We start from the raw sequence: 26000 nt of genomic DNA on the forward strand, positions 1-26000 counted from the left end.
AGTTTTCAATAAATAGCCCATTTTAACAATTAAAAAATTAGGTAAAATAAAAGATCACAATTCTGTAAATAATTGGTATGTTAAGAGGTTAAAGGAGATGGTACAACAACGACATCAAGGAATTCTTTTTATGAAGAACTGGCTTCGTGTAAGAATAATATACATATGTTACGCCATATTCCCAGATGTGCTTGGTATTTCGTCGCCGAAAATTTGTGTCACCTAATAGAGCGTTTCATTTAAGATAATACTGAGGACTGCTGGAGAGGTCTACTGCTCTTTGAGTCCCGGATAAATCCCTACATTATAAAGCTCCATCTCTTGTAATCAGTATTAAACATAAATTCAAGGAATTTTAATTGTCATCTCACATAAAGTGATACTACTAACCAAAAATGCATATTGTAGAATTTTTTATTGATCATGTCTACTCTACAGTTCATTTTTGGAAGGTGTGGGCTGTGGGTTAGAATTCACCCACGGTAACCGTTGCCTGTCGTAAAAGATAACTTACAGGGGACCGAGTGGCCACCGGTATAAGTGATCCCCCTCAATGTCATCAACAGCCTCCTCCAAGGGTGGATGAACAAATTGAGGTCAGGGCACTCTCTTGTCCTTGGGGTGAGAAATTGCCCCTAAAGGCGGATGAACCTATACATACTGGTCAACGGCACAGAACGGAGAAGGCAACGGGAAACCACACCATTAAAGATCCTAAGGATATCCCAAGTAGAATGCAACCATGGAAGCTAACATTAATGAGGAAACATTAATTACTGATCATAGATTTCGGAACCCAAGGTCAGGCAGGAGAGGTAAGAGGGCTTCTAAGGTCATTAGCAAGCGAAATCCCTCTAAAACCGCCATGAAGATGGGAACATGGAATGTACGAACGCTATTGAAAGCGGGAAAACTGGATGAAGTGAAAGACCAGATGAGGAAGAATGAGATAGATATATTAGGTATGTGTGAGACAAGATGGTAAGGAAATGGAGACTTCTAAGATGATGAGTTTAGAGTAATTTACAGTGGTGGAGAGAAAAGAGGAAAGCATGGAGTGGCAATTATAATAAGAGGAAAATGGTCAAATAATGTTTGCACTACCTACCATGTCAGCAACCGGTTAATGATGGTGAAAATTAATAGTGCACCTGTGGACTTAGTAATAATTCAGACATATTTCCCAACATCGGCTCATGACTTGGAAGAAGTGGAGACTATGTATGCTATTTTTTTTTTTTTGCTATTTGTTTTACGTCGCACTGACACAGATATGTCTTATGGCGACGACGGAATAGGAAAGACCTAGGAAGTGGAAGGAAGCGGCCGTGGCCTTAATTAAGGTACAGTCCCGGCATTTGCCTGGTGTGAAAATGGGAAACCACGGAAAACCATCTTCAGGGCTGCCGACAGTGGGGCTCGAACCCACTATCTCCCGATTACTGGATACTGACCGCACTTAAGCGACTGCAGCTATCGAGCTCGGTAGGCTATGTATGAAGATATTGAAGAACTATTAAAACTAACTAAAGAAAAAGATAATGTTGCAATAATGGGCGATTTTAATGCAACAGTGGGATCCCCTACAGGCAATAAGACAGTAGGAAATTTTGGTCTGGGGGAAACAAATGAAAGAGGTGAAACTTTGGTAGATTTCTGCAGTCAAAATGATATGGTTATTACAAACACATTATTTGAAGTTCCTCTTAGAAGAAGGTACATGTGGGAGGCACCAGACAAAAGACGATTTCAGTTAGATTATATACTAATGAAGCAAAGATACAGGAATCAGATAAAATCATGCCACAGCTACCCAGGTCCTGATATAGTGACCATACACTTGTGTTAGCCAAGTACAACATTACATTTAAAAGAACCAAAAGATCTAGCAAAAAGAAGTGAAGAAGGACTGAAAGAAGTAGCAACAAAGGCGGCTTTTGAAGAACGAACCAATAAAGTAGATAATGGAAGTGATGAGCCAATGCAGTGGAATAACATCAAGATTAAAATAATTGAAGCAACAAATGACCTTTTAGGAAAAAGGAAATTGGGAGCCCAGAAAACCTTGGATGACAGAAGAAATACCAAACCTAATTCAAGAAAGGAATAAGCTCAGGAAGGAAAACAATGTAGATGACTATGAAAGGATTAAAAATCAGATCACAACCAAATGCAGAGAAGAAAATGAGAAATGGACCAAAAACATTGCTGAAGAGATAGAAGAAGATATAGAAAAGGGAAAACAGGATCAAGTTTATAAGAAAATCAGTGCCCTTCAGTACAAAAATAGAACCAAATATGCACTAGTAAAAAACAAAGAAGGAATGTTACTGATAGACAACAATAAGATATGTGCTCGATGGAAAGAATACACTGAAGAACTGTACGATGATAAGGACTTCAAGAATGACAATAAGCTAATTGAAGACACCAATGAGTGTGGAAGAGAAATTCAAAGTCCTCCAATCATGAGCCATGAATTTGAACATGCCCTTCAGAGTCTGAAAGAAGGAAAAGCAACCGGTGTAGATGACATCCCAGCAGAATTACTGAAAAATGTAGGTATCAACATGAAAGACCAGTCATTCAGAGTAATAAATGAATGCTACGAAAGAGGAATCATGCCAGAAGACTTCACACAATGCAGAACCATTACCATACCTAAAATAGGAAGGGCAGCTGACTGCACCAATTATAGAACACTATCAATATTAACACATGCCTCCAAGATACTCCTTAACATAGTTACGATCAGAATAAAAGGAAAAGTAGATAAGTATGTTGGAGAAGACCAATTTGGATTCAGAGAAGGCAGAGGAACAAGAGAAGCAATTCTGGCCTTAGGCATGTTATTGGAGAGAAGGATGGACATGAATAGAATGACTTATCTTACCTTCATTGACTTAGAAAAAGCTTTTGACGATGTGAACTGGGAACTACTGTTTAGAACTATGAGGAAAATAGGACTGGACTGGAAGGATAAAAGAATGATTAATCAACTGTATCTGAACAAAAGCACAAAAATATCATCAATCAGGTAGAAGAAAAGGCCAGGATTAGGAAAGGAGTTAGACAAGGTTGTCCCCTATCACTGTATTTATTTAATATCTTCATTGAGGAAGCTATTCAGATCATGAAGGAGAAGACAAAGGGAATAAAAGTCAATGGTGAAAGGATACATTGTATCAGATTTGCAGATGACATCGTATTAATTGCAGACACAGAAAAAGAAATGAATAGAATGCTGAAAGTCCTTTCAGGCACTCTTAAACTATGGAAATTAAAAGTAAACAAGCAGAAAACAAAAGTAATGGTAGTACAGAAAAAAATGGAAGAAATTAAAACCAATATAACAATTGATGATGTCAGAATCGATCAGGTGAAGCAATTCTGTTATCTTGGTAGTATGATAACAGAGGATAATAGATGCTTCCTGGAAGTAAAGAGAAGAATAGCATTGGCAAAACAGGCATTTATGAGCAAGAAAAACATTTTAACCAGCACACACATGAATATAGATGTCTGAAAATCCTTTGCAAAATCATTTGTATGGAGTACACTTCAGTATGGAAGTGAGGGTTGGTCTCTGGGTAAATTAGAAAGGAATCGACTTGAAGCTGCTGAAATGTGGATATGGCGGAATATGACCAGAATGAGCTGGACGGAAAGAAAAACCAACCTGGAAGTCTTAAAGGAAGTTAAAGAAGAGAGAAGATTTTTAAACGAAATGGAAAACAGGAAATTAAAATTTATTGGACATGTCATCAGACACAATACTTTCTTCACTAACATACTTGAAGGGAAAGTGCTGGGAAAGAAAGGGAGAGGAAGACCTAGGATGAAGTATTTGGAGGACATCAAGAGGAGGTTAGGTTGTGTCAATCACATGGAACTGAAATGAACAGCCAATGAAAGAAAAGAGTGGTTGCATCGACAAGGCATTAGCCTTTAGAACTGACTGACTGACTGACTGACTGATAATATAATAATTGAATAGACTACAGGAACTTCACAGAAAAAAAGGAACTCATAGTAGTAAGAGAAAAGAGAAAACATGGAATCAGTTCAATGGAAGTGGACAGTTAAGGAAAAGAAATTACTATACAGGATAGTGAAATATAGGAGTGAGCAAGGGGATATAAAGGCAAAAGAATAGGACAACGGAACGTTAGTGCAAGAAGAGGATGAAATCAGGAGTGAATTTATGACCTTTATCGATAAGCTCTTAAAAGGAGTGACAAGCACTACATCAGGCAGTGACGAGCCATGTAGTAATAACGAATCAAGTAAAAGCACAGAACCATCAATTACATGGCTGGAGACAGAAAAGTTCCTGTAAAGTATGAGGAAAGGGAAAACAGTTGGAGTGGACAAGTTGTGTAGATATGTTGCGAGTAACAGAAACTCCAGCAGTCCAGTGGTTATATAGACTCAACACAGTATGGCAGGAAAACGTTATCGCAGGAGACTGGAAGAAGGGCATAACTATTTCTCTTTCAAGATGGGGAAATGCCTGAAATGCTCCAACTACCATGGCATTATGCTGCTCTCCCTCATGCCCTAAAACTTCTGGAAAAAAAAAAATGGAGAGTAGAACCCTTATTGGGAGAGGAAAAATATAGTTTTAGGCCCAGAAGAACAACTACAGACTTTATCTTTGCTGTCAGATTATTAATGGAAAAGCACTGGGAAAACTATCCTAGACATTGACAAGGCTTGTGATAGCATACCAAGGAAGCATATCTGGGAATGTCTAAAAGAGCTGACGGTTCACAAAAGTCTTATTGCAAAAGTGAAAATGCTCTGTGGAAAAACCAGAAGTTGTGTGTAAGTAGCCTGAAGGCTTATTATTACAAGATATTAGAATCATTCCGTATTGACGGCTTTCACTTTACAATGGCGAAAAAATGAAAGTATCCTCCTAATCAAGGCTGTCGAAATGGTTTGAAACAAAGAGAGGAGTACAGCAAGGCAGTGCTTTGTCACCCCTCCTATTTATCACTATGATGGATGCCATAATCAAGGCACTAAAAAGGAAGGGGCAGCAGGACTTGCAAGATGACGTGGTGATCTGGGGTGAAAGCAGAAAAAATGTGGAGGAAAGGCTGCAGAAATGGATTCGGAGCGTAGACTCACGGTGTTCCACACATTATGGTACTACTCACAAGTATTGTATATCGCACAGGTAACGCAGACCTATGGTGTTTCTCACATAATGGCTCCACTCATAGGCAATGCAAAATCCATGGTGTTCCTCATCTAGATGTACTAATCGCGGGCGCTGTATTTCCGCAATGTTCCTCATATATTTAAAGATTAAAATTTCATTGTTCCGTATTGAAAAGTATCAATTTTAACTGTGTTCCTCATATAGCGGGTACTAATCACAGGCAACGCAGAACTACGGTGTCACTCATATAGTGGAACTAATCACAGGCAACACCCAGACCCGTGGTATTTCTCACAATGGTACTAATCACAAACCTATTGTGTACTTAACATAGTGGTACTACTCGCAAGTAAAGGCGACCCATGGTGTTTCCTGCATGATGGTACTAATCTCAAGTAGTTTCATGGTTCTAATACAATCATCCCTTGGTCGCCCCTTTTAGTCACCTCTTATGACAGGCAGGGGATACCATGGGTGTATTCTTCGTCTGCATCCCCACCCACAAGGGGTAGTTCTAGTAAAGAAAGATGTCGAGGAGAGATGACAAGATTGGGAGGTTAAAAGAAGAGAGCGGTCCTTCGGTAGACAAAGACAGAGGGCGCTCGTATATGACACCCGGGTGACAGGAGTTGATCAATAATGATGATGACAATGATGAATATAACATATATTCGGATTATCGTTTAGACTTTCATGGCCCGTGTAACTATTCATGATGCATATTTTGGGTTTATGCCGTGTAATGAACTATATAAACACTCTCAACACGTTTCAAAAAGAACCTTGCTTCTTTTCATCAGGAGAAAACAGAAAAAATAAAGGAACACGATGCATCAAAGGTTGCTAATAGAAAGCAACAAAGAACTTAAAATGGAGCCCTAAGATGTAATAGAGTTGCCATTTTAGCCCCCTGCTAGAGACAACGAATGGCAACAGTAAAGCATCATTTTCTGATGATTCTGATAATAGGTAGCCATAATTCACGGGGGTTGTAGCTTGTATTATGGTTGCAATTATCTGGGTGTTTACGTATTTCAACTGCCTCCCTGATGATCCAGGGGCGATATTGTTTTATAAGGTGGTTCTCAAGGTGTTAATTTCCTCTACTGCTGAGAAACGTGGACCTTATACCGCAGTAACATCAAAAAACTGGAGCGCTTTCACCAGCAAGAACTACGCTCCATCATGAACATCCAGTGGGAAAACTACGTCTCTAATGTTGAAGTGCTAAGAGTGTAGAAGCATTGGTCCTTGGCCATCGCCGCAGGTGGGCAGGATGTGTGCGTCGTATGAATGACACCAGACTACCGCGCCAGATCCTCTATGGTGAACTTAGCTCCACTTCAAGACCACCGGGTGCCCCCTGAGACGTTTCAAAGACCAACTGAAACAAACCCTAAAGATAGCATAAATAAACGTACAAACCTGGGAAACACTTGCCAAGGACCATTTACTTTGGCGGCAAAGTGTCTGTGCCTTAGTTCAACACTTCGAACAAGAATGCTGCAGACATGAAGAAATTAAGCGACAGGAATGCAAACTTCGCCAAACCCAGACGAGATCTCGCCCGTCCCTCAGCTGCGCGATGTGTGGACATATTGTCTATGCAAGAATTGGCCTGTACAGTCACCAGAAGTTTAAACACAAACTGCTGTGAATTGAAGTGAGCTATTAGCCAGGAAATCTGTAAACTCAGAAACGAGTAACTGCCGATGACGACGAATTTCCTCCTGTAGAGCAGACACTTCACAAATCCACCTAGCCCTGGTAGTTAAGAGTTGTAAGGATACCATGTTTCTGGTCAGGCTGATGGTGAGAATCTGCATGGAGATATCTACTGGTGTGTGTAGGCATACGATAAACGCTTTCATATTCCCTTCTGTGTCCACCTTTTAGAGCAACGGTTGCAGCAAAGCTTTGATCTCTACAGTTTTGAAACCGATGCATAATTGGACGTCTGTTGAGAAAAAAGATGTAATAGGAACTGCTTACCTACGTTACATACGTACAATGTACAAATTGTATTTGGAACTTCAATTAAGATTAGGCAACTTCTGAGACCAACTATGGACAGTTTGCCTAAACTGCAACAACCTGGTATCACTGAGTTCCCTGAACTTGCGGCAAGGTTTATATTGAGCAGACTTCGAGAACAGTATGTACTCGCATTAAGGAACATAATAGGTGTATCAGATTCAACCAACCTGATAAATCAGCTGTTGCTGATCATGCTTTAACACCTGGTCATGATATGTTCCAAGGAGTGGATGTTCTTGCCCGTATGAAACAATGTCACCCCAGAATCAACAGGCAGGGGGTTGAAATACGTAAACACCTAGATAATTTCAACCACAATACAAGCTACAACCTTAGTGAATCATGGCTACCTATTACCAGAATCATTAGAAAATGATGATTTACTGTTGCCATTAGTTGTCCCTAGCATGGGGCTAATATGGCATCTCTATTACATCTTAGGGCACCATTTTAAGTTCTTTGTTGCTTTTATTAGCAACCTTTGATGCATCGTGTTCCTTTATTTTTTCTGTTTTCTCCTGATGAAAAGAAGCAAGGTTCTTTTTGAAACGTGTTGAGAGTGTTTATATAGTTCATTACACGGCATAAACCCAAAATATACATCATTAATATATTCAGATTATCAATCATAACTATCCAAGCCCACCCGGTGACCATGAGCATTAAAGTGTTAAGTCTATATCGTTGAAGATGGTTTTCCGTGGTTTCCCATTTTCACACCAGGCAAATGCCGGGGCTGTACCTTAATTAAGGCCACGGCCGCTTCCTTCCACTTCCTAGGCCTTTCCCATCCCATCGTCGCCATAAGACATATCTGTGTCGGTGCGACGTAAAACAAATAGCAAAAAAAAAAAAGTCTATATCGTCCCCACTCTGGCAAACTAGCCAAAGTGACAAACTCGGGAATCTGTAGTCCTCAAGTTTTGGTCTATATTGTATTATTTATATAATGTCTACCCTCTGACAAAGTCTCACATCTGCAGCTCGATCTATATGGCTAACACATAAAACCAATCATTAAATATAAAAATTGACTTGATATGAGTAATCACAACTTCTTTCAGCTCTCCTAACCTTTTGACAATTCGCAGATTTGTTAGTTTGCCAGAGTAGGGATGATATGGTCTGATACTGTGGTTGGCAGGGTAGGAGAAGTGGTGGTATATAATTTCCAGAATGCCTGGATTCAATTCCAAACTTCTCTGCAGTTTTCATATGGAGTGAGGGCATATGACACTTTTAACGGCGATTCTTCCATTAGATGGGGACGTCCTTGCCTGGTGTGAAAATGGGAAACCACGGAAAACCATCTTCAGGGCTGCCGACAGTGGGGCTCGAACCCACTATCTCTCGATTACCAGATACTGGCCGCACTTAAGCGACTGCAGCTAACGAGCTCGGTTTTTCCCTTTCTACTATCATATATCACACCATTCATTTCATCTCCTTCTGATGAGGTTTACGTCTGAAAGACCATTTGGTTGTAAAATACTTGCTACAATGATTCATCCCACTTCATATCCAACCCCATAGAGAAAGAGAATGAGAGTTGGACACACATCAGTTATAACCATACCTATCCTCACATTTAAAATTTTTCTAATGTATCCATGGACATAATACCAGATCAACTTCTACCCTTATGATACCGGTTAATCACTCATCTGTTATACAGGCACTCATTCCTAGTGTTTGGGGCAAGGCTATGGAACACACTCCCTCTCAGAATACGTAATAGCACTTCAATAGTCTCATTTAAACAGTCTTGTCGAGATTTCCTCTTAAATACTTTATCAGCTTGTACGAATGTTAGTTTTATGAGTGCAAATATGATTTAGAGCTATTGTTAGGTGATGTAGATAGGCTAGATAGTATTAATCATTGAAAATAACAATTATGTTATAATATTAATCCATTAATTTAGGTAGTTTCCAAGACTGTTAATGTTACTTTTCCAAGTTATGTGACTATGTACTGTATGTTGTGGTTAAGTGTAAGAGAGGGCCGTGAGCCCTAACTTTGCCACATACAAAGGCATAAAATAAATTAATAAATGTAAGAAATCAAGTAGGTATTCATCATCACCATCACCACCATCGTCGTCGTCGACCATCTCCACCAGGCGAGTTGGCCGTGCGGTTAGAGGCGCGCGGCTGTGAGCTTGCATCCGGGAGATAGTGGGTTCGAATCCCACTGTCGGCAGCCCTGAAGATGGTTTCCCATTTTCACACCAGACAAATGCTGGGGCTGTACCTTAATTAAGGCCAGGGCCGCTTCCTTCCAACTCTTAGGCCTTTCCTATCCCATCATCGCCATAAGACCTATCTGTGTCGGTGCAACGTAAAGCCACTAGCAAAAAAAAATAGCGACCATCTCCAGTTGCCTGGGTGTGGTGTACGGGCTCCCTCCATCTTTGTCTGTCCACGAACCACTGTTCTCTCAAAATCTTCTCCCAATCTTGTCCTCTCTCCTCGATATCTTTCTTCACCAGATCAGTCCATTTTCCTCTGGGTTTGGCACTGGTCTTTTTCGTTTTACTTCTCTTTCATATTCTCTTCTTGCAGTCCTGCTTGCATTCATCCTTCTTACATGGCCACACCACTTCAATCTTGCTTTCTGCATCCTCTGTAGTAGGGAGTCTCCTATTCCCACCTCCTCTCAGAGTTTTTAATTCCTTAACTTCTCCTTCCTGGTGTTCTGTATCATGGTGCATAGGAATTCTGCAGCTTGGAGTTTTGAGTTGTCTTGTCTCGTTAACGTGGTAGTTTCCAAGCTATACATGAGGATGGTTATATAATATTATTTATATAATGCCATCTTAGCTTTCACTGGTACTTGTTTATCCCACAGAAGTTGTCTTACTTGATGGTAAAATTAAGTTGCCTTGCTAATTTGACTGTCCACCTCATATTTTGCAAGGTTGTCTTTTGATTCTACTTAAGTGTTGGGACAATGTCCAGTTTGGTGTCATTTATTCTGATGTGTGGTTTGTCATCTTCCCTCTGTAACCACCATCTTAGCCTTGTTGATATTTAAACCATATCTCTTAAACTCTCGACTCCATTTCTGCAGCTTTTCCTCCATATCATTTTCGGTTTCACCCCAGATCACCACATCGTCAACAAAGATGTAAGCTTGCAAGTCCTGCTGCTCCTTCCTTTGTAGTGCCTTCATTATGGCAGCCATCTCAGTGATAAATAGGAGGGGTGACAAAGGCCTGCCTTGCCATACTCCTCTCTTCGTTTCAAACCATTTGGACAGCCCGCAACCCACTTGTACACAACTTGTGGTTTTATCATAGAGCATCTTCACTTTTGCAATAAGACTGTCACGAACTCGCAGCACTTTTAGGCATTCCCGGATGAACTCCCTTCGTACTCCATCGTAAGCCTTTTCGATGTCTAGGAATAGCAGAAAAAGTAGTTTCCCTTTTTCCCAGTGCTTTTCCATTACCATCCTGACAGCAAAGACAAGGTCAGTAATTGTTCTTCCAGGCCTAAAACCATATTGTCTCTCTCCCAATAAAGGTAATGCAATGCAAAATTCTGTGGAAGAAAATATCATGATGTATTCATGATACCAAGATGCTTTTTTTCTTTTTTGCTTTATGTCGCACCGACACAGGTAGGTCTTATGGCAACGGTGGGATAGGAAAGGCCTAGGAATGGGAAGGAAGCGGCCATGGCCTTAATTAAGGGACATCCCCAGCATTTGCCTGGTGTAAAACTGGGAAACCATGGAAAACCATCTTCAGGGCTGCTGACAGTGGGGTTCGAACCCACTATCTCCTGGATGCGAGCTCACAGTTGTGCACCCCTAACCGCACAGCCAACTCGCCCGGTACCAAGATGCTGACAGACAGGACTGCAGAGTCAGAGTTAACAAGTTTAATCCCAGGTCATGGAATATTTTACAATCTATTCTGAGTGAGATCTCTCTCTGAGATTTTTCATATTCATCTGTGGCAAATATAGGGATATTAAGCAAGTCCTGTTATACTTTCTTTCTATTTTTTCTTATTTGACAGGTACTTTGGAACTTTCCTGTCAAATAATAATCACTACAATCATAATAATGATCATCATTACTGAAACTCACTTCAGTTGTTCCTTATAGCATTTGTAAATTATGATATCACATACCGTTTAGATTTGCACCCGAAGGTTACAACAACTTCATCAATATGAGTCATACTGATGGCTTGTGACTACAGCTGAACTTCAAGCTGTCCATAAGCAATACTTCATTGCACACGGCTAGGTAGAAAATAGATTACGGTTTAAAAGTAACATGTATTCAATAGTTTAATTTGGGAATTTATGATTTGTTGTTAGAATTAGTTAGAAGAAGGTCCACAAACCAAAGGATATTTACCATATTGGCCATAATGTACTTGTAAAACCCATGGCTGTCTTACATGTACAGCCTAACAATTAAAAAGATTAATTTTTGTTGAAGTCTGTACCGATATGAGCAGTGAATGTCACCATGCACATCGTAGCTAAACTCAATGTCATGAACGAATCAAAATTTATTGAACTCTGATGACTTTTTCCAGTTTATGTCTTGTGATTACTGTAAATTGGCATCACTGTGTTAATGCATTCAGTTTTGGTCACTCTTCCAGTTATACCATTTTTCAATTACTTGATGCTATTTTTTTTGCTGGTTGCTTTACGTCGCACCGACACAGATAGGTCTTATGGCGACAATGAGACAGGAAAGGCCTAGGAATGGGAAGGAAGCGGCCATGGCCTTAATTAATGTACAGGTGTGGAAATGGGAAACCATGGAAAACCATCTTCTGGGCTGCCAACAGTGGAGTTCAAACCCACAATCTACCGGGTGCGAGCTCACAGCTGCGTGCTCCTAACATCACAGCCAACAATTACTTGATGCATACAGCCCCTCTTTAGTCTTAGACCCCACTGGCTTTCACTCAATTCATTCTCCACTGTAGATCACACACTCTTTTCTAAAATGTCTGTGAGCACTTATCTCCACTGTAGATCACACACTCTTTTCTAAAATGCCTGTGAGCAACTTACCTGGTATACTGATCTAAGAAATGCTTTGATAGTTGTTGCTATTCATCATGTTCCCTTACTAACAAATAGATACAATTAGCTGCCTTTGTCTAATCAGATGGTACATATTCAATGCTAATCATGTTACTTAAGAAGCCATTTCACCCCTGCATTTCCACAATATTTCACCATTAGATGCCAAATTTCACCAATTCTTACTGCTCTGACACTGTGGTATATTTGTCCTCCTCCCCACTTTCTTGAATGTAAATTAATAACCATCATTGTTTTCGTTACAATGAAATGACTTCAGCAAAAAGATTTTTCACATTTATACGATTTTCAAAAATATTATTGCCATCTAACATTAATTCTTTAGGGTCTTTAGTCGCTTCACATAGTCTTTCCATGCCATTTCCATGATTTCATCTTGGACCCTATTCAATTAATTAATATAGGGCCGATTTATTTATTAATTTATATTTCTTCTTCTGCCTAAGAACAATTCCTTATCTATATCATTTCTTGTTCAGAGCCATTTGTAGTACAATTTATTCTTTATCTTTATAAAGTTGCACTGACTGGTTGCAGGTCAACTTTCCAAATAAAATTTTCCAAATGGACATTTTTCCGTAAATCGATATTTCCTGTGTCCAGTTCAATGAATACAAATTTTCTGAATATTGTATTGCCTGAAACTCATTAAATGAGTATCTATTCGAAATTAATTTCACTAAAAATTATTCCTGCTAAGTTACAAACATGGATACAGAAAAATAACCAATGAAACAACTTATAATGTAAAATTGCAGCCTAGTTGGCAGGCCTCTGTAACTTTACTAAACACCTCCATAATCTTCTATTTTTAACCAGCTCTGTGGTCTTGTTTAGTTCCACACCTCTTCTCAACTGAGGCTAACCATTGCCATCCTGGTCTCCCTATACTTCTCTTACCTTCCATGGCCGAGTCCACTATCCTCCTCAAATTGCCTCACCACTGAAGCCGGTTTATGTGTATAGCTTCATCAAATGAGTTCATTCCTAATGTAGCCTTTATCTCCTCATTCTGTGTACCCTCCTGCCATTGTTCCCACATGTTTGAAACTGTAATCATTTCCTGCTTTCATGCATGTTACTTCTAACTTATAACTAAGAGATCCTGAGTCCACCAATCTTTCACTCCCAAAAGGGAAAGCTGGTCTGAAAACAGACAAGTGTAAAGATAGTTTCGTCCACGAGCTGACTTCTTTCTTACAGAATATTGTTGATGGCAACTATAAGCTAACTCTATTAGCTTTGCTGCACCTTGATTCAATGTCTAAATCCCACTATAATACCAACCTGACAGAATATACATCCTAAATACTTGAAATTATCTACCTGTTCCAGCTTTGTATTTCCAACTTGACATTCAATCCTCTTATGTTTCTTAACCTCCCCAGCAAACCACATGACGTAGCCATGGAGGGGAGGCTTGTACAACAGTGAATCAGGTAGCTGAGATTCAGGTGCAATCATATTGGATGGGTATCTGTCGAGAGACAAGACTAACGACTGGTTCATCAAAAAGTTGCAAGGACGGCAATCTAGATGATTGACTGATATGCCCTTGTAATAATACTTAACATGACTTAGCTGTGTTGATTATGCTATATGGCTAAAAGCAACGGGAAACTACAGCCGTAACTAACTCCCAAGGACATGCAGCTCTCTCTGTATGAATGATGTATCGATGATGGCTTACTCCTGGGTAAAATATTCTGGAGGTAAAATAGTACCCCATTCATAGCTACAGGTGGGGACTACACAAGAGGAGGCAATCATAAGAATGAGTCAGAGGGTGGAATTTTAAAAGTTTGCCTTGTTATGGTAGGTTAGAGAATCTAAAAAGGGTGATGGATAGACTAAAGTTAGATGTTGTTGGTATAAGTGAAATACAATGGCAGGAAGAACAGGATTTATGGTGAAGTGACTTCAGAATGATCAACACAAAATCAAACAGGGGAAATGCAGGAGTTGGTATCATAAGCTATCCTGCGACGCTGCTCCCTCTCAACAGTCAATCCGGTGTTGGTGCCCATACTAAATGCACACAATTTACGAGGAACATACAGACATTCACTTCAAACCAAATTAAACAATAGATCACTACATCTGATGAAAAGACATATCTTTCAAGTTATGAATGTTCCCCTTCAACAAACCATTGCCCACATTACTATTGTACAAAACATAATTTATAAACCAAGTGGCTCGTTTATGCAGATCTTCTTCTTCTTCATGTGCCATGTCCTCGCAGAATGTTGGCGATCAGTAGCTTGATGGAACAGAGTAAGCTTTGTCACCCCAAACCACTGGCTCAAGTTGCCGAGCCATGATGTCCTATTTCTCCCCGGACCACGTTTTCCATTAATTTTTCCTTGGAGTATTACTTACAGAAGGTGGTATTTATAGTTCCACAACATATGACCAAAGTATTCTAGCTTCCTTCTCTTGATGGTAGTGAGAATTTCTGGTTCTTTGTTCATACGGTGAAAAACGTCTATATTGGTCATTTTAGTTGTCCAAGGTATCTTCAGCATCCTTCGGTACGTCCACATTTCAAATGCTTGCAACTTCTTGCACATGGTCTCAGTGTCCATGCCTCAACGCCGTATAACAGAATGCTGAAAACGTAGCACCGGAGTAGTCGTGTCCGTAGTGAAATGGAAAGGTCACGGCTTGTCAAAAGTTTTCTAAGTCTCTGAAAAGAAGTTCTGGCCTGCTCTATTCTGCATTGGATCTCGTGAGTAAGGTCCCAGTCATCATTGATGTGACATCCCAGGTATTTAAATGTTGCCACTCTTGCGATCTGTTCCTTTGCTATTGTGAGATTACCGCGAATGCCATCTTCTTTCCTACTTATAACAATCCACTTGGTCTTCTGTACATTAAGCTTCAAGCCCATTGCGCTGCTGGCTTCAGTGACAGCATTAAGTAGTTCCTGTAGATCCTGGAGATTGGTTGCAACTAGCACAGTGTCATCGGCATACCTGATGTTATTGATGATGAAACCATTAACCACAATTCCTTGAGTCTTTCCGTAAGGAGCATCTCGAAAAATCTTTTCTGAACAGATGTTGAAAAGCATGGGGGAAAGAATACAGCCTTGGTGAACTCCTTTCATAATTGAGACTTCTTCCGAGACAAGACCATCAACTCGTATGCCAGCACACTGGTTCCAGTAGAGATTACCAATAATACGAATGTCCCATCCATCAAGTCCTAATTCTCGAAGAATGTTCATAAGTTCATCATGGCGAACTGTATCGAAGGCTTTTTCTTAATCATAAGCAAACACATCGACATTGACATCTCAACACCGTTGGACTAATACCTGCAGACTGAATAATGCTTCTCTAGTACCAAAACCATGTCTGAAGCCAAACTGCGAGGTTCCGATTTTCTCCTCACATTTATGATAAATTTTCACATGCAAGACTTTTAGGAATACTTTCAGAACGTGGCTTATCAAACTAATTGTTCTATATTCATTGCAGAATTTTGCATTGGCTCTCTTAGGCAATATTACGAAAGTAGATTTGAGCCAGTCTCGAGGAATGGTTCCATGCGGTGAATACTATTGAATAGGTCAACTAATAATGAAAGGGATTTTTCTTTCTCAAGCAGTTTCAGTATCTCAGCATACATCTCATCAGGGCCTGGAGCCTTCCCATTCTTCGCTGTTTTTATGGCATATTCTACTTCTGAACGTGTGATATCCACACCATCATCTGCTCAAGCACCATGCACCACATTTCTGCGATCCAAGAAGAGATTTTGAACGTTTTTCATCCATTCCTTCAGTTTCTCTTCTGTGCTCGCTAAGATGTCACCATTCTTATTAAGGAGGACTCAACTACCCTTCTTGTAATATGCACCAGTTACTCGTTTCACTTTCTTGTGCATGTTGAAAAAAATCATGTTTTCAATTCATTAATTCCATTTCGTTGCATTGTTCAGTTGTTGTTCTTTTGAATTCCCTATTCTTTGTCAATTCTGCAAACTTTTGTACTTTACAGGATCTTTGTTTTTAAAAGACCTTCCCTGGTCCATCAGCTTCAGGATTTCTTCTGTCATCCATGGCTCGTTTTTCCTTCTTCCAGCATCCATTAATTTTACTTGACTTATGTCGTTAATTGCACATTTGATGTGATTCCAAGTGCCTTCAACATCATTTATATTAATGCTGTTTTGAACTTCCGCAAGTTTTACATGTAGGGCTGACTGAACTTCATCCTTCAGTGCTTGATCTTGAAGCTTCTGAATCTCAATCCAACTAAAACTCTCCTTTAAATGGCATTTCTTCACCCTGAGATTCATGGAAGCAAATAGTAGGCTATGGTCTGAGTTGATATCAGCACCAGGGTATGTTTTCACACATTTGATAGAATTTTTGAACCGCTTGTTAATTGTGATGTAATCAATCTGGTTCCTAATACTGCTGTCAGCATTAGATGTCCACGTATAGAGGCGACGTGGAGGTAGCTGGAAATACGTGTTTGCTATAATAAGGCCCTCCTCCTGGCACATCTGGACCAGTCGATCACCTTGAATATTGCTTGCTCCTAATCTGTAGTCACTGACTACATCAGCCCGTCGCCCATGGCCGACTTTAGCATTGAAATCGCCCATTACAATATTTCTCTCAGATGGTTTGGTGTATGACAGAGCTGCTTCGATTTTCGTGTCAAAATCTTCGACATCAACGTCTGACACATCACATGTTGGAGCATATACTTGGATGATATTCACTAAAATTGGTCGTGCATTAAGCTGTAATAAACATACCCTATCTGATACTGGTATAAAATTTTTCACAGAGTTACTGATATCTTGATGTACAATGAAACCCATGCCATTAAGATGGCAAGAATCGTCATTACCAGAATAGTATACGTGATAACCACTGACCACACTCTTTCCTGAATGAGGCCAACGCAATTCGCTAATGACAAGAACGTTGATCTTGAGTCTCTCCATCTCTCCGATAGCGTTATGAGTCTTTCCACTTTGAAACAAGCTGCGGACATTCCACGTTGCAGATGGGGAATGCCAACTCCCATATCAACTCAGGAACGTTTAGCTGCTGTAGGAGCAACAACATAGTTCGGCACCAACAGCAGCAGTTTTGAAGTGTCATTTGATTTCAATTTTGGATGTGTTGCACAGACTTCATCTATGTTTTAGAATTTGGAATGTAAATTGAAACATACCAGATTGTTTAATTTATTATGTATTGTATGTGGACATATGTTTTTCTAATTGGATCGTGCCTGAAGATGACCCAGTGTATATGGGGTCAAAACTAGTCCCAATTATATAAGACACTATACATGTTAATGGTATTGAATAGGTGGACCCTTCTCTACCCTTTCATAATGATCAATTGTCAATACGGACCACAATGAAATTCAAAACCTATGATTAGTTTAGTATATCCTGCTTACAAACTTTTAACACATTATATACAGAAGAATGGAAGGAAAATTTAAAACAGAGATTTGAGAAGATAAATTTGGCTTCAGGAACACATGATGCAAGCCTGACTTTATGTTTGATTTACCCGAATTAATAAGAACAAGCCCATGTACAGGGCATTCTTAGATCTAGAAAAGGCATTCAATAATGTTGATTGGACCAAACTATTTCAGATTCTGAAGGCGATTGGGATCAGATACTGAAAACGAAGAATTATCTACAATCTGTTTTAAAATCAATCTGCAGTGATAAGAATCAATGACTTTGATAAAGCAGCAGCAATCCAGAAGGTAGGGAGGCAAGGCTGCAGTTTGTCCTGTCTCCTTTTCAATATATATGTAGAACAGGTGGTAAAGGAAATCAAAGAGGAATTTGGAAAGGGAATCACAATCCAAGGAGAGGATATCAAAACCCTGAGATTTGCCGATGACATTATTATTTTACATGACACTGCAAAAGATCTGGAGAAACTGCTGAAATGAAATGGCGTATGGCTTTTAGTGCCGGGAGTGTCCGAGGACATGTTCGGCTTGCCAGGTGCGGGTCTTTTGATTTGACTCCCGTAGGCGACCTGCGCGTCGTGATGAGGATGAAATGATGATGAAGACGACACATACACCCAGTCCTCGTGCCAGCGAAATTAACCAATTATGGTTAAAATTGCCGACCTTGCCAGGACTCGAACCCGGGACCCCTGTGACCAAAGGCCAGCACGCTAACCATTTAACCATGGAGCCGGACGGAGAAACTGCTGAATGGTATGGACAGAGTCTTGGGTAAGGAGCACAAGGTAAAAATAAATAAGTCTAAAACAAACATAATGGAGCACAGTCAAACAAAGTCAGGTGATGCAGGAAATATTAGATTAGGAAATGAAGTCTTAAACGAAGTATAGGTAGATGAATATTGTTATTTAATAATAATAATAATAATAATAATAATAATAATAATAATAATAATAATAATGTTATTGGCTTTATGTGCCACTAAGTACTTCTTCGGTTTTTGGAGATGCCGAGGTGCAGGAATTTAGTCCCGCAGGAGTTCTTTTACATGCCAGTAAATCTACCGACACGAGGCTGACGTATCTGAGCACCTTCAAATACCACTGGACTGAGCCAAGATCGAACCTTCCAAGTTGGTGTCAAAGGCCAGCACCTCAACCATCTGAGCCACTCAGCCCGGCAATGTTGTTATTTGGGTAGTAAAATAGCTAACGGTTGCAAAGGAAAGGAGGACATAAAATGCAGACTAACCCAAGCAACGAGAGGAAATTTGCTCACTTCGAACATTGGTAGAGGAATTAGAAAGATGTCTTTGAAGAATTTCGTATGGAGCATGCCATGGTATGGAAGTGTAATATGGACGATAAGTAGCTTAGAAAAAAGAGTAGAAGCTTTTGAAATGCGGTGTTACAGAAGAATACTGAATATGAAATGGATACATCGAGTCACGAATGAAGAGATACTGAAGCAAATCAGTGAGAGGAGATTGATTTGGCTAAATTTGTTGAGAAGATGATAAAGAATGATAGGACACATCTTAATATTTATTTATTTTACAATTTGCTTTAATTTGCACAGACACAGACAGGTCCTACGGTGACGATGGGACAGGAAAGGGCTAGGGGTGGGAAGGAAGCAGCTGTGGCCTTAATTAAGGCACAGCCCCAGCATTTGCCTGGCTTGAAAATGGGAAACCACGAAAAACCATCTTCAGGGCTGCCGACAGTGGAGTTCGAACCCACTATCTCCAGAATACTGGATTCTAGCCGCACTTAAGCAACTGCAGCTATCGAGCTCAGTACAGATAGGTCTTATGGGAACCATGGGATAGGAAAGGGCTAGGAGTGAGAAGGAAGCGGCTGTGGTGTGAAGATGGGAAACAATGGACAGCCATCTTCACGGCTGCCGGCAGTAGGATTTTAACCCACTGTCTAGCAAATGGCAAGCTCACAGCTTTGCGACCCTAACCACATGGCCACTTACTCGGTTTACACACGTTAGGACACTCAGAACTTGCTCAGTTGGTTTTAAGGAAAATGTAGGTGGTAAGAAAGGCAGAGGTAGACCAAGGTATGAATATGACAAGTAGATTAGAGCAGATATAGGATGTAGTAGTTATGTACAAGTGAAGAGGTTAGCACAGGATAGGGAGGCAAGGAGAGCTGCAACAGAACTGGGTAATGCCTTATGGCAGGCAACTGGTACGGCAGTGCCTATGGAGATAATGAGAAATAGTCTCCATAGCGACCACCTATAATCGAGAGTTCCTTGGCGAACACCTGCACGTACACCACAACACTGTGGCTCCGGGTACAGATGGGCAAGAGAGAGAGAGAGAGCACTTGGACTGGACTATGAAAGAATTGTAACATGTCCTCTTCACGGATGAGTGCCAAATGTGTCTGAGACTGGATAGGCCTAACTGTTGGAGGAGGGTTTGGAGAAAGCGAGGTAATGCCAGTTGAGTCCTGTACGTCATCCAAGATGCCTATCAGGGAGGCAGATCCATCTTGTTTTGGGGTGGCATTATGCATGGACGTAAGATGCCACTCAATGTCGTAGAGGGCAATGTGACTGGTATACAATACCAGAACAGAATCCTTGGCCCCATTGTTCAACCATACTGACATCATTTCGCTGACAGATTCGATCTGCAAAGATGACAACGCATGCCTGCACCACTCCAATCTTTTGAAACTCTTCCTCACGGAAGTCCACCTCCATTGGACGGACTGGCCTCTACGGTGTTTCCGAAATGAATCCCATTGAACATGCATGGGATATGCTGAAACAGGCAGTGCAGCAAAAATCCAACTCTCAACCACCCAGAGGGCTGCTGTCAAGGAGTGGGACAGGATTGACCAGGACAGCCTCAACTGCCTTGTGGACAGCATGCCATGATGGGTTCGATCCTGCTTCATTGTACGGGGTGGACCAACATCATACTGGGAGGCAGAATCAGAGTCCCATGTTCAATACACAGATGTATGTTGCTCAAGAATAGTGTATATGTTGTGCCTGTCATTGCTTTTTCTTTACATCAATCGTGTTATGCTTGACATAAAGTGTGTGTTTGCATCCCATAGGCTACATTCACTGCAGTCATCAGAAACCTAGAAACCTGGAACTCCAGGTGGTGCAAAACGTTTTTTAAGGTGTGTATTATTATAATTTAAACTTTGGTTTAATGAGAACTAAGCAATTACAAATTGGGGGGGGATTGAGAGTTACTATCTATGAAAATTTAATTTTACTGTCAAAGTAAAGACCTGGAATTATGTTATTAACAGTGAACTGTAAGCTATACCACACACAAACTAATGCAATATAATTGAAATATATATCATAGATATGCTGCCACAATGTGTACAGCCACCGTTCAGTGGTTAGTGCAAGTATGTCAATCTTCCTCATTCACTCTCCTTCACTACCACGTGTGCTCACTTTATCTGTCTCTATTTTTCTCTCAAAGTACTACGCGCTGCGTATGGCTCATGAAGCATCTGATTATCAGTCTTGTTCGATCATTCTGTTCGGGTCCAGTCTTAGATCGGAAGCTTAATTTTGATGTGACAAGTCATTTCCCCAGGTTTTCCCTTTATATTTTTTTCAACTTTATTTGACTGTGTTTTCCCTGTTTAAACAGAAAATAAATACTCTAAAATAAGACCAAGCAGTCCTTTAAAATTCTCTCATATGTTATAGCCAATAAGACATACGTTAAGGCTTAGTTACACAGTTAGGATCCACTGTGGACAATGCCAAGTAATATTGATGTCAGGCATGGAGAAGGAGAACAACACACCATTTAAGGGTTAAATGTAAAATTCAATTGGTTGAAGTGAGTAGGGCCTAAGCACTATAAATATAACAGATAGCAATGTTCGAACAAAGTAAAATACATTATTCGAAAGAAAATAATACCAGACATTTATTTACATATTGCTAAAAGGTATACTTACTCTTTCGACAGAAAAAGAAGTAATACACCAAAGAAAAGACTAGAACAATCCCTTTAATGGGATCTTGAATGTGACACATCACTCTCTTTCGGTCCAGTGCGTACACAATCAGAAAGCCACTTATGCCACACAAAGTCCCACTGCGATAAACTTTTGAGAGGGAAAATGGCATAGATAAGGTAGGTTTCATTCCATTCAAAAATCTCCCAGTCACACACCCGATGACAAATAAAACTGTGGTAGTGCCAAGGCATGTAAATAAGAGAGCTGTATAAGCATCGCTTTTTGCATTTACGGTTTCCAAATAGAGGGGCAATAAAATCAGCAGAACTGTGGACGATATTATTAGCACTACACCGGTGAAAATAAACTGTAATCTCTCATAGCAGGAATCCGATGTCTTTTCACTGTTCAGGATATTTTTCCTGCAAATATCGAATCCGTCCTCGTTATCTGTGAAGTCTTCATTGTCACTGCTTGCACGAACTAACAGATCTTCCTGTTCTTCGTCATCCATCATGTGTCTATATTTACTACCGAAGCTTTCAGTAAACAAACTCACTGGAGAGAAACAATTCAAATACAGGTGTTCCCAGTTCAGATTTTGTAGACAACGCCCACTTTTCTCTACCCGTTAGATTCATCACCTCGATCATTACAACTAAAACTGAAAAAGTACATCACATTAAATGACGTCCATGATTGACTAATGAATCAAAACATTGGGATCTAAACTATGTGAACAACATTTTGCTCATTCGGTGTCCAAACGTCAGTCAAGTTTCATCCTTTCAATAACTCCATTTTGTGATAGGTTATGCTACTATTTACTCCGTGCGCCGATGTTGAACCATGCTTAGCCTACAAGGAATACAAAGCCTGCTCATTCGCAGTGCACTCTTCAGAAACAGTGTCCGCCTGGCAATGCGTGTCTTGACCACTGCAGCGCTAGTATACCACCTCACATCAGCACTCACTAGCATTGATAACGGGAGTTGAAACTAGCACAAATTTACCTCTACACTACACTTCCTGTATATTATATACGTTACTGAGCAGAATGAAGTAGAAAATAATAAATGTTCACCTTTACCCCTAGTTGTGGATTTTCATTTCAGATAACACACATAACTGTCGAAATTTGTGTCTGGCATTTAAAAGGACATAAGGTCTACACTAGATATTTTTACTACCGCACCGTAGATTTTCAGTGAAAATGAACGACTAACCATTTTCCTTGATATTTTCTCCTCATAAATCGTTTTTCTTCTCAAGAAGTATTCTCGGCGATACTCATCTGTGATGCCATTAGCGTAGTTAGTGACAGAGGGGCGTAGATACTTCTGCAGTATTATTCTACTTAGTTCTTCAGGATGATCACTTTTCCCACACCGTAGAATAGGATTTTTAGCAACACGTGGCAACAGTATTTCGGTTAATGTTTGTGCTATTTTTGGACTGTCCAGCGTTACCGGTAACATTTCGTCCCTTATTTGCCTCAGTTTCATCAGCAGTGAAACAAAACTTGGCTTTGGATTCCTGAGACGTGAGACCACCTCTGTCTTTGATTTTTTATTAATGACGTTAGTGGAGATGGATTCTGGATACTACTAATTTTATCAACACACTCTTGACATGGCATGTGGTCTTCGACAACTCTTACCAAGTACCCTCCAATATATACCATTGCAGCACTCGACGGAGCGGTCACTAGTGTTCCATAACTTATCCTTGGTAATTGGTACCACCTACACAACAGAATAAGGACATTATTATTATCAGAACAGGAGCAATAATAATAAGTAACCTAATTTTTGCCGTCACAGGGTCTGCGTATTTTCTGTACCATACACTGTCTGTTTATTGCTTTAATCCACAATTCCCTAGTTGGCTCTTGGCAAGGGAATTCATGGAAAACTTTATTTCTAGAGCCTTGTTTAAAAAACGGTACGCAGCAGTACACCATTGTAATGTAATTGACGTATTTTAACAATACACTTTTCCCGTTTGGTCAGTGTGTGAATTAAGCCAAAAGTGTCAGGTTCCAAGTCGTCCTCAATTTACAAGAGTTTCCCCATTTCACATTGGATGGTAAAATTATATTCTGTGACGTTTGCAGCAAAGAGGAGAGGGAAACTTGTTTTATATTTCCCCGTAACGAATTATAATCAATTTAGAAAAATCAGCATGGTATTTTAAATAATGCATATTAAGGTACGTAAAATTTCAGCTGCGTAAAATTATTGTAGAGCCTGTTTGAAAGTCTGTTTTAGGCAGCTAAAATAACATTTTAGCACCTAAATGTCCGAGGTCTAGTAATCACTATATCAAGTTCCTGTGCTGGTTGGAAGTGTAGTGTGTTGTCTGAATATGAAAAGAGAAGTGTTGGAACAAGCACAAACACCAGTCCCCGAGCCAGAAGAATTAACTAGACGTGAACCGAAGGCCTCAACGCTGACCATTCAGCCAATGATTCGAACTAAACAAAATCATTATTGAGTTTCATTATTTCTATCGGTATTAACATTCAACTTTCGTAGTAAACGTCACCAGTAAGCATACAACGTGTAGAAATACCGCCGACCGAGGTGTTCATGTGAGGTTGAATTGCAGCGCCTCTAGCGGCAAATATAGCATCCACAGGGCGGACAGCTATGAGTGGCTATTGGGCAGGCTTTGTATTCATTGTAGGCTAAGAACCATGACGGTACCTGGCGTATGCCAGAGAGAATAAGTGGCGTATGCTGTACCAAGGAATCTATATATATAATAAGGGTTTAGTCTGTACATTGCTCAGAATTTGAAAATAATGGTATTTCTGTTTCGGTCATGTCCACAGTAACCAGGAAATGCATTTTTTACTCCTCCATAACTTCTGTCTGTCTGTCTGTCTGTCTGTCTGTCTGTCTGTCTGTATGTATGTATGTATGTATGTACACGAATCACTAGAAAACGGCCAGAGAGAATTTAATAAAAATCGGTATGCAAGGTCGGGGAATAAGTCGCTACAATCTAGGCTATAAATAATTTTTTTCACGCTAATAGAAATGGTAGTTTAGGGGAGGGCCTGTTCGCCTCCGTAGCGTAACGGTTAGTGCTATTAGCTGCCGTCCTCGGGGGCCCGGGTTCGATTCCCGGTACTGCCAGGAATTTAAGAATGACAGGAGGGCTGGTATATGTCTGAAATGGTACATGCAGCTCACCTCCAATGGGGGTGTGCCTGAAAAGAGCTGCACCACCTCAGGATGAGGACACGATTTTTTTTACAGGGGAGGGCCTAAAATTTAATTTTCAAGTATTTATGTTTTTAGTAGTCCTATATTCGTAAAAATTGGTATGCAAAGTCGAGGAATACGTCGCTACAATTTAGCTTAAGAATAATGTTATTCACGCTGAGTGAAATGGTAGTTTAGGGGAAGGCCTAAAATTTAATTTTTAAATATTTACGTTATTAGTGGTCATATTTCATTGAAAATTGGTATACAACGTCGGAGAATGAGCCACTACAATTTAAGATATAAGTAATTTTATTTACACTGAGTGAAATGGTAGTTTAGGGGATGGCCTAAATGTAATCCTCAAATATTTATATTATTAGTTGTCGTATCGAAAAATACTACATAACCAAAGTTACAGCGAATTACATTTCAGACCATTTATGTCATACATTTTTACCGTACCGGCTATGATAACACAGATATTCATGAATTTGCATTTTTGTTGTTATGTCCATATCAACGTCCAGCCACGAGAAAATGGGTTAACAGAATTTAATGAAAATCAGTATATAGAGTCGTGGAATAAGAAACTACAGTCTAAGCTATAAACAATTTTATTCATCCTGGATGAAATTGTAGTTTAGGGGAAGGTGCCTAAAATGTAATTTTTAAATACCAATATTATTGGTCCTATCGAAAAGTACTATATTAAAAAGTTATAGATACAATTTCCGATCACTTATCTTTTATTCAGTTTTGCCGTACCGACTATGATAAGAGTGGTATTTCAGAGTCAGAAGAAAACGAAATGTGAAGGCCTATAATATCGAAAGCGAATAATATTGATCAACAATAACATTACATTGAACAGGGGGGTGACACTTCATAGGGAGCGTCCGAAGCAGTTCTGAGATGGGCCAATCGAACTCCGCCAACTAATGAAAACTAAAATTCTCTTTTAGAGGGCTAATTTAGAAGGCAGAGGTTGGCATTACACATTCAGTTGCCTGGTACAGCAAATTCAAAACACAACACCGTTATCGTTGCGCGCGAAGGGACCT

General features: G+C 39.9%; 1 protein-coding gene across 2 annotated transcripts in view; it reads right to left on the reverse strand.

Moving 5' to 3' along the window:
- The window catches only part of LOC136875356 (uncharacterized), a 216632-nt gene extending 194066 nt beyond the window's left edge, over positions 1–22566 (reverse strand). For both annotated transcript variants that reach the window (XM_067148897.2, XM_067148898.2), the window contains exon 1: positions 21722–22566. In XM_067148897.2, the coding sequence (XP_067004998.2) occupies positions 21722–22241 (520 nt within the window). In that variant the 5' untranslated portion in view covers positions 22242–22566. The remainder of the gene's footprint in view (positions 1–21721) is intronic.
- Between the last annotated feature and the right edge of the window lie 3434 nt (positions 22567–26000).

This window comes from Anabrus simplex, chromosome 6 (assembly GCF_040414725.1).
Source record: "Anabrus simplex isolate iqAnaSimp1 chromosome 6, ASM4041472v1, whole genome shotgun sequence".
Taxonomy (NCBI): Eukaryota; Metazoa; Arthropoda; class Insecta; order Orthoptera; family Tettigoniidae; genus Anabrus; species Anabrus simplex.